Below are 16,780 nucleotides of genomic sequence, written 5' to 3'. Positions count from 1 at the left end.
ACTGTTGCCGGACCGTACTTAATAAAATTTCAAATCTTCTTCTTCTTCTTAATTGGCGTAGACACCGCTTACGCGATTATAGCCGAGTTAACAACGGCGCGCCAGTCGTTTCTTCTTTTCGCTACGCGGCGCCAATTGGATATTCCAGGCGAAGCCAGGTTCTTCTCCACTTGGTCCTTCCAACGGAGTGGAGGTCTTCCTCTTCCTCTGCTTCCCCCGGCGGTTACTGCGTCGAATACTTTCAGAGCTGGAGTGTTTTCATCCATTCGGACAACATGACCTAGCCAGCGTAGCCGCTGTCTTTTAATTCGCTGAACTATGTCAATGTCGTCATATATCTCGTACAGCTCATCGTTCCATCGGATGCGATATTCGCCGTGGCCAATACGCAAAGGACCATAAATCTTTCGCAGAATTTTTCTCTCGAAAACTCGTAACGTCGACTCATCGGTTACTGTCATCGCCCAAGCCTCTGCACCATATAGCAGTACGGGAATTTTGAGCGACTTATAGAGTTTAGCTTTTGTTCGTCGAGAGAGGACTTTACTTTTCAATTGCCTACTCAGTCCGAAGTAGCACCTGTTGGCAAGAGCAATCCTGCGTTGGATTTCCAGGCTGACATTATTAGTGGTGTTAATGCTGGTTCCTAAATAGACGAAATTATCTACATCTTCAAAGTTATGACTGTCAACAGTGACGTGAGAGCCAAGTCGCGAGTGCGACGACTGTTTGTTTGATGACAGGAGATATTTCGTTTTGCCCTCGTTCACTACCAGACCCATTTTCTGTGCTTCCATTGTCCAGCCTAGAGAAAGCAGAACTAACGGCGCGGGTGTTGAGGCCGATGATATCAATATCGTCGGCATACGCCAGCAGCTGTACACTCTTATAGAAGATGGTACCTTCTCTGTTTAGTTCTGCAGCTCGAACTATTTTCTCCAGGAGCAGGTTGAAGAAGACACACGATAGGGAGTCGCCTTGTCTGGAACCTCGTTTGGTATCGAACGGCTCGGAGAGTTCCTTCCCGATCCTGACGGAGCTTTTCGTGTTGTTCAACGTCAGTTTACACAGCCGTATTAGTTTTGCGGGGATACCAAATTCAGACATCGCGGCATAAAGGCAGCTCCTTTTCGTGCTGTCGAAAGCAGCTTTGAAATCGACGAAGAGGTGGTGTGTGTCGATTCTCCTTTCACGGGTCTTTTCCAAGATTTGGCGCATGGTGAATATCTGGTCGATTGTTGATTTTCCAGGTCTGAAGCCACACTGATAAGGTCCAATCAGTTTGTTGACGGTGGGCTTTATTCTTTCACACAATACGCTCGATAGAACCTTATATGCGATGTTGAGGAGGCTAATCCCACGGTAGTTGGCGCAGATTGTGGGGTCCCCTTTTTTATAGATTGGGCATAGCACACTTAAATTCCAATCGTTGGGCATGCTCTCGTCCGACCATATTTTGCAAAGAAGCTGATGCATGCTCCCTATTAGTTCTTCGCCGCCGTGTTTGAATAGCTCGGCCGGTAGTCCGTCGGCCCATGCCGCTTTGTTGTTCTTGAGGCGGGCAATTGCTATTCGAACTTCTTCATGGTCGGGTAATGGAACGTCTGCTCCATCGTCATCGATTGGGGAATCGGGTTCGCCTTCTCCTGGCGTTGTGCGGTCACTGCCATTCAGCAGGCTGGAGAAGTGTTCCCTCCATAATTTAACTATGCTCTGGGCATCAGTGACTAGATCACCTTTGGGGGTTCTACAGGGGTATGCTCCGGTCTTGAAACCTTCTGTAAGCCGTCGCATTTTTTCGTAGAATTTTCGAGCATTACCCCTGTCGGCCAGCTTATCAAGCTCTTCGTACTCACGCATTTCGGCCTCTTTCTTCTTCTGTCTGCAAATGCGTCTCGCTTCCCTCTTCAACTCTCGGTATCTATCCCATCCCGCACGTGTAGTGGTCGATCGTAACGTTGCGAGGTAGGCAGCCTGTTTTCTATCCGCTGCGACACGGAACTCCTCGTCGTACCAGCTGTTCTTTTGCTCTTTCCGAAAACCAATGGTTTCGGTTGCAGCTGTACGTAAGGAATTTGAAATGCCGTCCCACAGTTCCCTTATACCGAGTTGTTGACTAGTGCTCTCAGAGAGCAGGAGTGCAAGCCGAGTAGCAAATCGTTCGGCTGTCTGTTGTGATTGCAGCTTTTCGACGTCGAACCTTCCTTTTGTTTGTTGACGTGCGTTTTTTGCTGCACAGAGGCGGGTGTGAATCTTAGCTGCAACAAGAAAGTGGTCCGAGTCGATGTTAGGACCTCGGAGCGCACGCACATCTAAAACACTGGAAACGTGTCTTCCGTCTATCACAACATGATCGATCTGGTTGGTAGTTTTTCGATCCGGAGACAGCCAGGTAGCTTGATGAATCTTTTTATGCTGGAATCTAGTACTACAGATAACCATATTTCGGGCCCCGGCGAAGTCAATCAACCTCAATCCATTTGGGGATGTTTCGTCGTGGAGGCTGAATTTACCGACCGTAGGGCCAAATATACCTTCTTTGCCCACCCTGGCGTTAAAGTCGCCAAGCACGATTTTGACATCGTGGCGGGGACAGCTCTCATAAGCGCGCTCCAAGCGCTCATAGAAGGCATCTTTGGTCACATCGTCTTTCTCTTCCATCGGGGCGTGGGCGCAAATCAGCGATATGTTGAAAAACCTCGCTTTGATGCGGATTGTGGCTACTTTTGCGAGGACATCAACCAGCTGGGCAGCGGCACCTTCCCAATTAAGGGTCCGGACATTCCAGGTGCATGCCCTCAAATCGTAGTCCTTATTCTGTTTGCCATGGTCGTCATCAAAAGGGGGGTCTCTCATCCGAGGCTGTGTTTTATTTTTCATTGGTATTGTTTTTTACGTGGCGGGTCCCAAGCCCAGCGTACAAACCTATGTAGGGAATATTTCGCCTTCTCACTTTAGCTCGCCTTCTAACGGATGTTCTTAGGCTACCCAGAGGATACTTGGTCAAAGACCGGAAGTCGTGAGCTGCTTGAGTCATATGTAAAAGAATCGTTTCTGGCCACTCCCAAGTGAATGGCGATCAGAGAACTTTCCTCACTTGCGTGAACTTCTACACATGACCCCATCCTCCAGATATTACCGCCCGGATACCTGCTACGATGAGTTTTAACCAAAAATAAGCATATATTTTTGTTTCCCAACCTTACTACCGTATTTCTACCTGCTTATAAACACATATCTGTGAAAACACACTTGGGCATACGAGTAATTTTAGTCCCTGCGATTTAATTTCGCCTTGTGTCATTAATAATAGTTTGCCATTACTCTCGTATTGTCGGAAATGTACCAAGTCACTAATCTTGGAACATTCTTCACACACATATACCAACATACAACCGAGCACACGCATAACATTGATAAATATTACTCCACCCTCCCGGTGCTGCCACTCGCCTAATCAAATATAATTTCATATGAAATTTGCATTCGCACATCTGACTAACACCGACTGAATGAATTGTGGCATGTTAACACCCACTTCCCGTAAGGCCGAACAAGCAATTCCAGTAGCCCGTCCGATAGCTATAAATGCAGAGCAATTAGCCAAAACATCGATGAGACAACGTTCCAGCAACGCAACATCTTGGTGAACTGGTTTTCAAGAGGGAGTGGCGGCGTGGTGCTAGTGTCCAGCACTCATTTTTATACCCGGTGTTTCTGATGCTCTGGAATATTATAACTGTTACATTTGAAATAATGGTGAATCTTTCATTAGTTCAAATAAAATAGTTAAGTCGGTTCGTTTGTCTATACTTTTGTCGAAAATTTGGAGATTTAGAAAAGAGAAGTGAATTCTGCGTTATCAGCATCTAACGATGCCGAGCTCAAACCTGAATTCTACAACCGTCTGCGAAAAAGGATTTGATAGGTTGTATGGGTAAGGATCCTGTTTTGAAAAGAACGAGTAATTTAATCTTCTGTAGTTTTTTTCGATCCGCCTTGGATATACATACATAAGTATCAATAGATTTGAAGGACGATGAATTTAAGGAAACATTTGCAGTAAACTGTAAAAAAGATCTTGTTTCATAATAGCAATGGTAAGATACCCTCAGGACAACTCGCTTGCTTCTTCCTCACACGATCTCGAAATGACTGCCAGACGGCTGTTGGCCTCTTGACAGGTCAAAGCCTACTGGCATCACATGCGAACCGGACGTGCATACGTGATAACGTTACACGCAAAAAGTGCAGAGAAGTTAACTTGAGAGCGATCCTGGAACACCTTCTATGCCTTTGTTCAGCACTATCTAGAACTCGACTCAAATATCTATGAACTTCGGAGTTAAAATGACTGGACGAAGCTTCAAACGTAACTTAACAAACGTTAACGTTCTATGTGACGCATTTTTCACTTCAAATTAAACTGAACCTCCTTCCTCTTTACTGGCGTAGACACCGCTTACGCGTTTATAGTCGAGTCATCATTTTCATTGAGTGCGTTTTTCACGCGGCGGATCTCAAACCCTTCGCACAACCTTGAGGAGAGATGGTTTGTTTTCTTACTTTTGCTCGCTTTCAAAAGAATTTTTTTCGCTGTTTGGCGCCAATTGGAAATGCCAAGTGTAACCAGATCCTTTTCCACCTAGTTTCTCCAACGGAGTGGAGATTTTCTTCTTCCTCTGCTTCCTCTGGAGGATACTGTGACAAATACTTCCAGAGCTGGAGTGTTTTCATTCATTAGGACGATATGTCCTCCTAGCCAGCGTTTTCGCTCTCTCTCTTGATTCGCTGAACTACATATGTCAATGTCGCCGTTGCCAGTACGCAAAGGACAATAAATCTTCCGCAGAATCTTTCTCTCGAAAATTCATAACGCCGACTCAACAGATGTCGTCATCGCCCATGCATCTGCACCATATAGCAGGTTGGTTGGTTTTTGTTCGTCAAGAGAAGACTTTAATAAATGCATCGACAATGCATCGAAAAAAGGACTTGAACCCATAACAAATATGCCAACATGATTGATTGCGACACCAGACAGTTCTTCTGAATAGTTTAGAAAGTGAGAGTGAAATTGTTCTAACCGCACTTTCGCAAAAGGGAATAGTCAATAAGTGTTCTAGAATCAATAAAACTGAGAGAAGAGAGAAGGACCTTGCAAAGACGCAAGTACCAGCGATCGCCCTGGCATCCGCATCTCAAAATACCAAGATCACTTCAATCAGTATTGAGGTTAAGAAAACACTAACAAATTTCATGAGCACGGTCAGTAGGACATGGCCTACATGTATATATGTCGCAGTAACCGTTTCAGTGGTTTGAACATCTAGAGTTGATAGACTGTTCGGGACCCTTTGCGAAAGAAGAAAAGTTTGAATTTCGAACCAACCGTGAAGAAGCTTCTCCTTAACTTTGAGCGCACAGAAGAAACTGCAAAGAGTAAACTGGCAAGTAAGTGATTACCAAAATCGAAGATTTCTGAGGATAACAGAGCTTTCAAACCAACAACCCTGTAAGCACCCAGCTTCGCTTGAATCAAAATAAGGTTTAGGATAACAGATTTTGTGATTAATATCTGGAGTTTCCAAAAGCTAGGATTTTATTTTTAGTTCTTCTGAAAAAATGTGTATCTTTTTTTAGTAACAGTCGGAACCGAAACCAATTGAGTGCTTCTACGAAGCACCGGGTATAAAAAATTACTTCTTAAGACTCACTGTTGTTGCTGTTGCCGGTGTTGCACATGTTTGAGGAAAAGTGCCGTAAAATATTTAATTGCACTTTTTTATTAGCAACAATTACGAAAAATACCAACTACTGGAATTTTTTTCGCCGCCGAAGAGCGCTTTCCACGGCAACAAGCATTCGGTTGCAGAAGCAATATTTTGCTACTTTTACGGCAACCAAATCATAATTGTTATTGTTGCCGAGCTATTGTACGGCGGCCAGGAGACCAGAGGGGGATTTGGCTTTTGGGGAATGTATAAATGAATGTCTGTGTGCATGTGTTTGAGCTTGGCTGGACGATAGTTACGCCTCGTCCACGGCAGCAGGCGTTCGTTGGCGACGCAAACGAGTTTACACAGCCGGCCGGGAGTTCGATTTAGCCGGACCGAACGTATAATTAAGCATGTTTGTACATATGTATGAATATGTTTGTTTGTATTGTATATATGTATGTACGCATGTATAGTATGTATAGGGGTGAATGTCTGTCCTTTATTTTGCTTATTGTCATTGCGGCAAATAGCGACAAATATTTGTTGTAATCGTATGATAGTTGATGATGTTGTATATTTGCTTTTGTTTTTGTACCCGTTTACAATACTTTCAAGCAGTAGTTGGCGAGCAGAATGCCATGCCATGCGCTCACATACATGTGATTATGTCTGAGTATGTACATATGTAGGCATGTATGTATGTATGTACGTAAGCTCAGTAATTCAGAAAATCAGTAATACGGAGTCCTGCCCCACTAAACCAGTTACCTGTTGAGTTTATGAAAATCGCACACACACATTGACATATGCAGCCACTCACCGATCCTAGGTCACCAATTTAACCAAACCATCACCGCTTATTATCAAATACACACAGGCATACACACACACACTCATAGTTAGCTGTCCATCACATGACAACGCTGCGCTTCACATGATTGTCACAATCGTCACAATCACACCAGCGTCTTCCCACCGCCGATTACTCCGCCAGCAGACACCGCACATCGCTCAGTTTCACACTCAATCAATGGCTGGCAAGTTGCATACGCGCTCGCCTGTCTGTCAAGCGCAGACTGAAATGTGTTGCACCGTATACACACCCATATACTTAATTATATATGTACATATGTACATATATATAGTGCACACACACATATATGTATATGCATGGCGATTGTTTTTGCCCACTCGTGGGGGTTTTAATTTGTGTAATTAATTTTTAATAGTTGGTCTTGTGTTGCTATGCTTCACGTTGTTATTGTTTTTGTAATAAATTGTTGTTGTTGTCGGATGTGGGTTGCCACCGCATGCAGCAGTCAACAGCTTGCGCCTCTATTGGCATTTGATTAATTGTTGGGAAATTCAACGCGGCGATTAGTGAATTTGCATGGGACAAGATTTCCCCCAGCTGATAGTTAGAGCTCACTAAGTTTGGTTTGGGTATTTGTATTTTTTATACCCTGAACACCCAGAATATATATGTATGTATTTAAAGATAAGCATGACGAGCTCAATCGATTTAAAGGATAATCCATTTCGAGGTATCTTACTTTTTTAAAGAAGAAGCACAGAAACTTCAAAGAATTTTCTTTGGCATTTATTTTTTGAAAGTTTTCTCTTCCAAATATTGGCCGCGCCTACGTTTCAGATGGTCCATCCATTGAGTCCAATTTTCGATGACCCGTTCGAGCATTTCGACTGGTAACTGACGATTGACACGCATGATCTTTTGCTTCTAGGCCTGAATCGGGATAGTCCGCGTAGACCTTAGACTTTACACATCCTTACAAGAAAAAGTCTAACGGTGTGATTTAAAATGATCTTGATGACCATTCGACTGGCTCAAAACGTGAAATTATCTGCTTTACTTTACGATCTGAAATCGATCTCACCAAGAAGCTACTAATTTGACGGACTACCGATATCGGACCACTATAGCATATAGCTGACATTTGATGTGAACGATCAGAATCATGTTTTTGTATGGAAGACTATGGAATTTGGCGTGAATTATTATCCAAGGCAACCTTCGAAAAAGTTGTTCAGATCAGATCACTACAGCCTACAGCTGCCATACAAACTGAGCGGTCAAAAGCAAGGTCTTCTTTATTTGTGCAGGGTATTATAGTTTCGGTGCAACCGAAGTTAACGATTTTGTTGTTTTTTTTTATACAAACCACATTTTTTGTAAATAACTGCAAAAAGTCTGTGCAGTTAGGCGTTTGGTGTCTGTCTCAAGCTTGCAATTGTTTCGAGCACTCCACCCACTTTCGGTTGCAAAGTGAAGTGGCTTGTTTGTGTTCTCAGAAATGGCGTAGGTGCGTAATTACTAGCGTGAGACCCCTTAATCAAGTCGACAGTTAATACCTAAAATTACGGATGTAACCCAATTTCATAGCACTCAATTAAAATTAATCAAAACTGACAAAAGTCACGAAGAATTAATGTGGAATGAAGATCAACAACATGGTCTAGAAAATTGTACGAGGGAAAAACACAAATCTCCAACTGGTGGCAATTCCGATTTTCCATCGCGGCTTGAAAGCATACAACAGTAGTGACCGATATCATAGCTATTGGCACATGTTAAAAGAGATTGTAGGAACATGATGGGAATACTAACTGCTCACTGTCTGGTGGCGAGGCTGACACCTCGAGAAGACTGCAGGAAGTGTCTAGAGCAGGACATCAGGGAAAGAATCGAGCATCTCTTGTGCACTTGTAACGCATTGGGAAGACTACGCTGTAAGCATCTGCGGAACTCACGGTATGATACACTGGAAGAGGTATCGATATTGAAGCCGCAGAGTCTGTTAAAATTCGCGTCAAGCGCAGGAATCCTAAAGGATGACTACTTCTCTTAGACCTAGCAGCTGAATTCTATCTGATATCGCAAAAGACCAAAACTGGTCTATGCGTAGCTTATTGGCCTGCCAGATTAACCTAACCTAACATGACCCAACCAAAGTCGAACCTTCTTCATTATACCGAGAGCAAATTCATTCACAATCAATAATCTTTTGCCTGCATTCTGCTGTTGATAAATCCCTCTGTAGCGGTCCGGAGAGAAACAGTTTACTTTTATTTGCTGCACATATCGGATGGAGAAAGGGGATTAATCTACTATTTTCAAAATCGTCTTTACTGGCGTAGACTCCGCTTATCTACGACTTCTAAGTAATACTGTCAACAGTGACATGTGAGCCAAGTCGCGAATGTGATGACTGTTTGTTTGATGACAGGAGGTATTTCGTCTTGTTCACAACCAGAACTAACGGCACGATGTTTATGGCCAATAATATCGATGACATTCTCTATTCAGATCTGCTGCATACGCCAGCAGCTGTACACTCTTGTAGAAGACTGTACCTTCTCTATTCAGATCTGCAGCTCGAATTATTTTCTCCGGGAGTAGATTGAAGAAGTCGCACGATAGGGAGTAGCCTGTCGATTATCTTTCCACGGGTCTTTCCCAAGATTTGGCACATGGTGAATATCTGATCAGTTGTGGATTTTCCAGGCCTAAAGCCACACTGATAAGGTCCAAGCAGTTTGTATACGGTGGGCTTTAATCTTTCACACAACACGCTCGATAGAAACTTATATGGGGTACTGAGGAGGCTTATACCACGGTAGTTGGCGCAGATTGTGGGGTCTTCCTATTAATGGATTAGGCAGAACACATTAACTTCCAATCGTCACGTCTAAACACTGGAGACGTGTCTCCGTCTATCACAACATGATCGATCTGGTTGGTGACTTTTTGATTCGGAGACAGCCTGGTAGCTTGATGAATTTTCTTATGCTGGAATTTAAAACTACGGACGACCATATTTCGGGCACCAGCGAAGTCGATCAGCCTCAACCTATTTGGGTATGTTTCATCGTGGAGGCTGAATTTACCGACCGTTGTGCCAAAGATACCTTCTTTGCCCACCCTGGCGTTAAAGTCGCCAAGCACGATTTTGACATCGACAGCTCTCTCAGGTGCGCTCCCAACGCTCATAGAAGACATCTTTGGTCACATCCTCCTTCTCTTTTGTCAAGGCGTGGGCGGAAATCAGCGATTTGAATATTATAATCAAATTGTCATATTTAATATCAAAACCGTAATTCATCGTGGCGATCGTCAAAGGCGATCTTTATAGATCTAACTCGAAGGAAGTCAGCTCGAAAGCCAAGTAGTCGAGCCTTGTAGAAAACAGAACTCTTCCACACATCCATATCCCTCGTTTTCTTTTCTTTTCTGTTGGCCTCAGGCCCTGATAACCATGCGTATAGATCAACCGAATGGAGAAGACACGTATGAATGCGACTTTAACTACGTGCCTCAAAAGTAACAACGCACCTCAACCCGCCGAGGAAATTATAAATGCGATCGTCATTTACTCGTCTGCTAACCCGAAAGCCATTTATATGAAAATTACTTTGTTGGCTTATCAGTTTGGCTATCAGTAACGGATAAATGCACCAAATGGGAATCCATCATAAATTACCCTAACTTACCTAACATTAAGCCTACAAAGTTTGCTTCCTCAAAACGAACTGAAATGCAAAAAAAAACGGCGAAAAGAAAGCAAAACGACCAATTTGACCAAAGTAATTTTCATTTTAACTCGCTGAGGGCAAACCCGAGACCCTTCACGGCATGCCCACATACAGCAGAAGCGCAAATATACTTATAAATGAGACGCGACACGGCGCAACAACAACAACAGTAACCATACGCGTTGTCAAGCGCTGTCTACGACGTGCAGCTGCAACAACACAAGCAACAATAAAAATTAATAAACCTCAAGCATTCAAATTGTTTTTCACGCGGACGCGCACTCATGAGCTTACGCCTGGCCGACGGACGGTCTGTTTATGTGCTCCTGTCCGTCCAAGCGGCCGTGCGTCCGTCCGTCTGAGGCTGTCTGGCAAGGTTGCGCAGCCACGGCGATGCACATGTGTATGTATGTATGTTGTGGTGGCTGTATGCCTTCGTATTTATGGGCTTTTTGTGAAGGTAACCAAGTTGCGGCTGGCAGCGTCGCGCCGTGCGCTCATTTGCGAAATGTTGCACCTTAATGCGAACAACACATTTTCCCGTCAAAATAATGTCTGGCCCAAAGGTGATTGAGTTCGTTATATTGTTGGGCAACGCTACAAATGCCTTCATATATGTATGTATGCATGTGCGCTGTGTGACGGCGCGCGCGCGTGTATGTAATGGTTATTACCACATTGTTGCCGTTGTTGCAACGCGTAAACAACTGCAGCGACATGACCAAGCTGTGCAGGCGCTCGAACGGCTGACGGCTCCAGACGACCGGTTGGCTGTACACGCTGCAGACACATTCATTGCCGTACGTTCCTCTGGCTGTCAGTCGGTCGGTCTGTCTCTCTGTCTGCCGGTGTGACCATACGCCCGTACTGTACGCCGCGGTCATAGCCGCCTAGTGTCAGGCCAAACCATAGTCGTAGTCGGTGTCGCCGCCGCAGCAGTGCGCGCTTCGAGTCACAGTCGTAATCGCGGTAATCGCTGTTGCAGTCTCGTCTGCAACGCCCATTTTCAATGTTTTGCATTTCTTGGCCGCATGTCCACACGGCTACCGTGTTGCGCATGCGCACGCGCACACCACCTTCGCGCCGTTATCTCTCGGCCTTTGTGGCGCAAAAGGTTCGCTGCATGCATAATATATGACCGTTGCATTGCGATGATACAATCGCTCTCTCTTTACTCGCGGCGAATTCTTCGCGGCACACTGTCATACTTATATATATACATATGCGTGTGTGTGTATATGTGCTGTTGCACACCGCACACCCGCCACAGGACGCAAATGCGCCAGACAGTGAAAAACAACCGCGTCTGCTTTGTGTTGCGTGTATTGGCCTGTGGCCAGTCAGCGAACTTTACCATTCGACAGGTAATTTTTTACACCAGCGTGTCTGGAGGAACGCATGCGCGTGAGTGCGCTCGCGCCATGTGGCCATTGTCGTTCGCAAAGTTGTTGTCGTCGTCGCCGTCATCGTCGTTGTTGTAGGCAGCCGTTGCACATACTCACAGTCACACTCCTTCGTTGCTGCGTGAAGTTTTGAAATGTGCCAGACGCATAAACAACAAACAAGGCGCATGAAGGAGTTGCAAAAAGAAATATGTAAGTACATACATGCCATATATGTACATATGTACATATGTATATGTATTAGGGGAACCTTACAACAATGTTGCAAACAATTGAAAGAACTGTCATATTTTGGATGTCCATTAACCAGGTTATTTTTCATTTTTTCTCCTCTGTAGCGAAAAGTTAACATTTCTTCAGTATTTTTAAACTCTTCAGGCTTGCTTCCTCTTATTCTGAGTTGCAACTCGCTGAGGAAAGTTCTTTTAAAACAAAAACACAATAATTAAAGCACGAAAAAACGTCAACTACGAAAAGTACGCAAGCTATAAATCAACCTTCACAAATGCAAAAGATTCGCTGCAAGAATTTGATTTTGATCAGTCAGTTTGTAGGCAGATATATGCTATAGTTATATATACCTGAACAATTTCTTCGGAGAAGAATTTTTGTCCTTTGCCATTGACAATAATCCATGCTAATTTTCTTGAACATGTATGGCAGCTATATGCTATAGTAAACCGATCTATACAATTTCGTCGGGAACTTCACTATTCTTTTAGGCAATAACCTTTCCCAAGTTTGGTGAAGATATCTCAGCAAATGAAAAAGTTTCCTATACAAGGACATTGATTCCGCTCGTTCAGCTTGTCTTACAGCTATATGCTATAGTGGTCCGATATCGGCGGTAGCAACAAATGTGCAGCTTCTTGAGGAGAAAAGAGCGTGTGCAAAATTTTAGAGCGATATCCTAAAAAACTAGGGGACATGGCTAAAGTGACTAAGCTCGTGAGGCTGATTATTTATATATGCATTTTATAGGGTCTCCGAAATTCGTGTGTTACAATGGTTTGTCAAAAAAGTCTTGCGGTATTTTTATTGAAATTGAAATGAATTTTTGATGACTCATGCCCAGCTCTTGACCGATGCTACGACTGCTACTATGCCGGTCTCTTTCGACCAATTCAGCGATTTTATCGCAATTTTCGACGACAGGCCTTCCGGAGCGTGGCGCATCTTCGACCACCTTTACACCAAAACGAAATAGTTGAAACCATCGTTGTGCGGTGGAAATGGAAACTGTATCGGGTCCATAAATGCACAAATTTTATTGGCGGCTATGTTTGCGACGCTATAACTCACGAACGACTTAAAAGAAACGACAATCAATCAAACACGTGACCCGATGCGACGAATAAAACTAGAACTACGCGCTTTCAGCGCCAACTAGCGAAAATACCGCAAGACTTTTTTGACAAACTGTTATATCTAATCCTCTCCCTATCCACTGCGAAGTAATTTTGGCAGCACTCAACTACTACCCACATAGTTAAGTTCCGAAAGTGTTCTCAAGTCCACTGAAGTTGCATAGCAGTTGTCTTGTTCTGACGTATGAACGTTTTAACCCAGATTATATAATATGAAAAAATGTTCACCGAAACTCAAAAATTGTCATCGCCGACAGTGAAAATTTAAACGCTGATCAGTTTTCTCCCTCTACCCACATCTTCTATATCTGCTGTTTAAGCTTAAATGAACAGATAAAAATGCGGAATATCTCAATCAAAATGACCGATTGTATCCCTATGACAAAATAGTCAAAATTTCCAAGCAAATAATCCCAGGCAGAGAACTTGTCTCTTGTATTATCTTTAAAATATATTTCCTCTATGCCTACATTCGCCTACCTACACAGTTACGCAACAAGAATTAAAAGTCTGGAATTTCTCACATACAGCCGATTGAATGTATACAAAATGTATCTATGTATATACATATATATATGTATTTACAATCACTTACCGATATATATATAAATGATGTGTCACGTTTTGTCCGGGGTAAACTCCGAAACTACTGAACCGACTTTAGTAAAATTAAACACAATGTGTTTAGTTTGATCCAACTTAAAATATAGGAATAATATCTGATACTAATATTTTTCTACTGACAAATATTAGTACCAAACATTTTTAAAATTAAGCTTCAAGTTAAGACATTTTTTAGTGGTATTATGTGCACCTTATTCCCATTTTGAATGTAATGCCACTTTGGGACTCTCCTAGAAGGACTCGCGCTTATGGGACCGTCGAATTTCACAAGATTTTATTTACGCGAATTTTAATATTCCAAAGACAGGAACGAGTAACATCAATGCGCCTGGTCCGCACAAAAAAGAACCTAATATCCTATTGTTGACAGTACATATCACAATTAAGAATTTGGTCGAAGAAGAGTAGCGTTCTTGATGGTTCCTTGCCGATTTCACAACATAAAACAAAACCGTCCTGACCGTCAATTCTGGTTTGACCACCCTTTGTGTCGGCTAACCGCGATTAGATCACGATCATTATTTTATCGATAATATCTACAATTGGTTTTCCAGAGCGTGATTCATCTTTGACATAAATGTTAGCGGAACGAAACGACGAAACCGAAATTGTTCGTGATTGGCCATAAACATTATTCAGATTTTCATGTTGTAATAGTGATTTAGGAAATATTGTTAAGATCAACAACAGCGCACAATGGGAACTTAAGAAAATCGTGTTAGGTACTAGGAGCATGGTAGAAGCTTTCTCTTCTCTCCTTCCTCTCTTCAAATCCGGCCAATGTCGCGTGTTGATAAATTTACTTTTTGAAGTGAAAAATACAGTTGACGCAAAAAACTTGGCTGAATGAGGAGTTTTCGGAGAAAATCAACCTGTCCCAAGAAAATCAACCATCAAAGATTGGTATGCTAAAGTTAGATATCGTAAAATGAGCGCCAAAGACGGTGAATGCAGTAGTGGATATCCAAAATAGGTTGTTACCCACGAGAACGTAAAAAAAAGTCCACAAAATAATTTTGGATAACTGAACGTGTACATTATATCGTTCACGAATATTTGGTATTAGAAAACTCTATACAAAGTGGATGCTGCGTGAGCTCACTATTGGCAAGTTGATGATTCGGACCAGGGTTTAGAGATGTTCAAGCACAATAAAATCGAGTTTTTGCGTCGATATATGACAATGGATGAAACATGGCTTCATCAGTTTACTCCAAAGTCCAATCGGCAGTCATCCGAGTGGACTGCAAACGATGAATCCGCTTCAAAGCGCAACAGTCGGCTGGCAAGGTTGTGACATCCGCATTTCGGGATGGAATAGTTTTTATTGACTACCTTGAGAAAGGAAGGACCAATAATAGCGCCAATAATAACGGCCGCATTTGAAGAAAATGTAACAAGTCGTTGAAAACGATGACAAGAATACATGGCTTCGAATTGCTTCCGAAACCACCATATTCCCCAGATTTTCCTTCCAGCGACTATTTCTTGCTCTCAGATCTCAAAAGAATGCCCGTTAGGAATAAATTTTCGTCGAATGAAGAGGTCATCGCCGAAACGGAGGCCAAAGGACAATTCGTACTGCAAAAATGGTATCGAAAAGTTAGAGGTTTGCTATAATCAGTGTATCATCCTTGAAGGAACTATGTTGAATAAAAAAACCGCATTTTGCCAAAAAAATGTATTTTGCTATGGTAGGTCGGGCTCTTGGTTATGACACATTTTACAATTTCGGGACGATACTCGAAGTAGTTTTAATTACAATTTACATATTAGTTGACCTATGAAACGGATATGGAACTTTTACCGCGGCACTAATCGTAGAACATTTTTTTGTACTGTTTTTTGTAGACGATCGTCCCACTTGCAGCGAAATCAACTGCGGCCGCAAGCACACCTGCCTGGTGGATTTGCTGACGCTGGAGCCGCGCTGTGTCTCCTGCAGCTACAAATGCGCGCGCAAGCGTCGACCAACGGTAGGTGCCATGCCAATCAATTACACACATACGCACACATACAATATTATATATATTTTAATTTCATTTTATTTACAAAAATTATTCAATAATTTATCTCGACTCTTGCAGTCGCTGCGCTTTGAGGAGGGCAAAATATGCGGCGTCAACAATCGCACATACAACTCGTGGTGTGAATTGCGGCGCGACTCCTGTAACACTGGCTTTCTCATCGACGTCAAAGCACCTGCCGAATGTCATTAAAGATGAATAACGGTAAAATGGCATTTAATAAAAGCGAAAAGGAAAAAATACAAAAACATAAAGCGTAGAACGGCTTTCTATTTGTAGTTGTTAAGAAAAAGGCTTTTAGCAAAAATCAGTAGTACTAAATTTACCCACCCAGATACCCACACACACAGACATACATACTCGCACAGCCACACACACACATATATATGAAAATTAAACAACATTAGTTTGTCTTCCAAGCAGCGCATATCTCCAAAAAGCTTAACTTGCGGCACTCACACATCCATACACACGCACACACACATTAACAGTTGTCGGTGCGTCTGTATGTGTTTGCTCTGGCCGCTAAGCTCCTTTTTGTGCCGTAACCCCGTCAAATTGTTCATTTTCCACCTTAGTCCTTAGATACTTCCAAAGAGAATGTATGTTTAAATGTCACACATACACATACAAACATCGATATTGACAGTTTTAAACTTATTTATAATAGTGTGTAGTAGAATGAAGGCTTAGTTTATGACGTGCATATATAACTAACGACGCTGTAATTACATAAGTTAGCCAATTTAGAGATTTACAACGACTTATAAATGCTTAACGCCCCCACACAAACACACACACACATCCACATATGTATCATGCATATATATATATACATACATATAGCGTTGTATATAAGTATATGGCAGCCACTTATAACTTACTTAAACACACTTGACCACAAATCTAAAAATTACAACAGCAAAAACATATCTTAAGAGGCTTTTAAAATAAACACACACACAATATAATACACAATAAAACCTACACAATTATAATCGATCAACACACATACACACATACACATAAACACATAAAATTTCCACAAACACCCATACATATTTAATTAGCGTAAATGAATTAGTAGT

General features: G+C 42.5%; 1 protein-coding gene across 2 annotated transcripts in view; it reads left to right on the top strand.

Moving 5' to 3' along the window:
• Window positions 1-16,780, top strand: part of LOC120770953 — a 115,993-nt gene extending 99,213 nt beyond the window's left edge. For both annotated transcript variants that reach the window (XM_040098668.1, XM_040098667.1), the window contains 2 exons: window positions 15,517-15,641; window positions 15,753-16,780. In XM_040098668.1, the coding sequence (XP_039954602.1) occupies window positions 15,517-15,641; window positions 15,753-15,884 (257 nt within the window). In that variant the 3' untranslated portion in view covers window positions 15,885-16,780. The remainder of the gene's footprint in view (window positions 1-15,516; window positions 15,642-15,752) is intronic.

Source organism: Bactrocera tryoni, chromosome 3 (assembly GCF_016617805.1).
Source record: "Bactrocera tryoni isolate S06 chromosome 3, CSIRO_BtryS06_freeze2, whole genome shotgun sequence".
NCBI lineage: Eukaryota > Metazoa > Arthropoda > Insecta > Diptera > Tephritidae > Bactrocera > Bactrocera tryoni.
The sequence above is the reverse complement of the archived record's forward strand: the minus strand, read 5'-3'. Positions and strand labels throughout refer to the sequence as shown.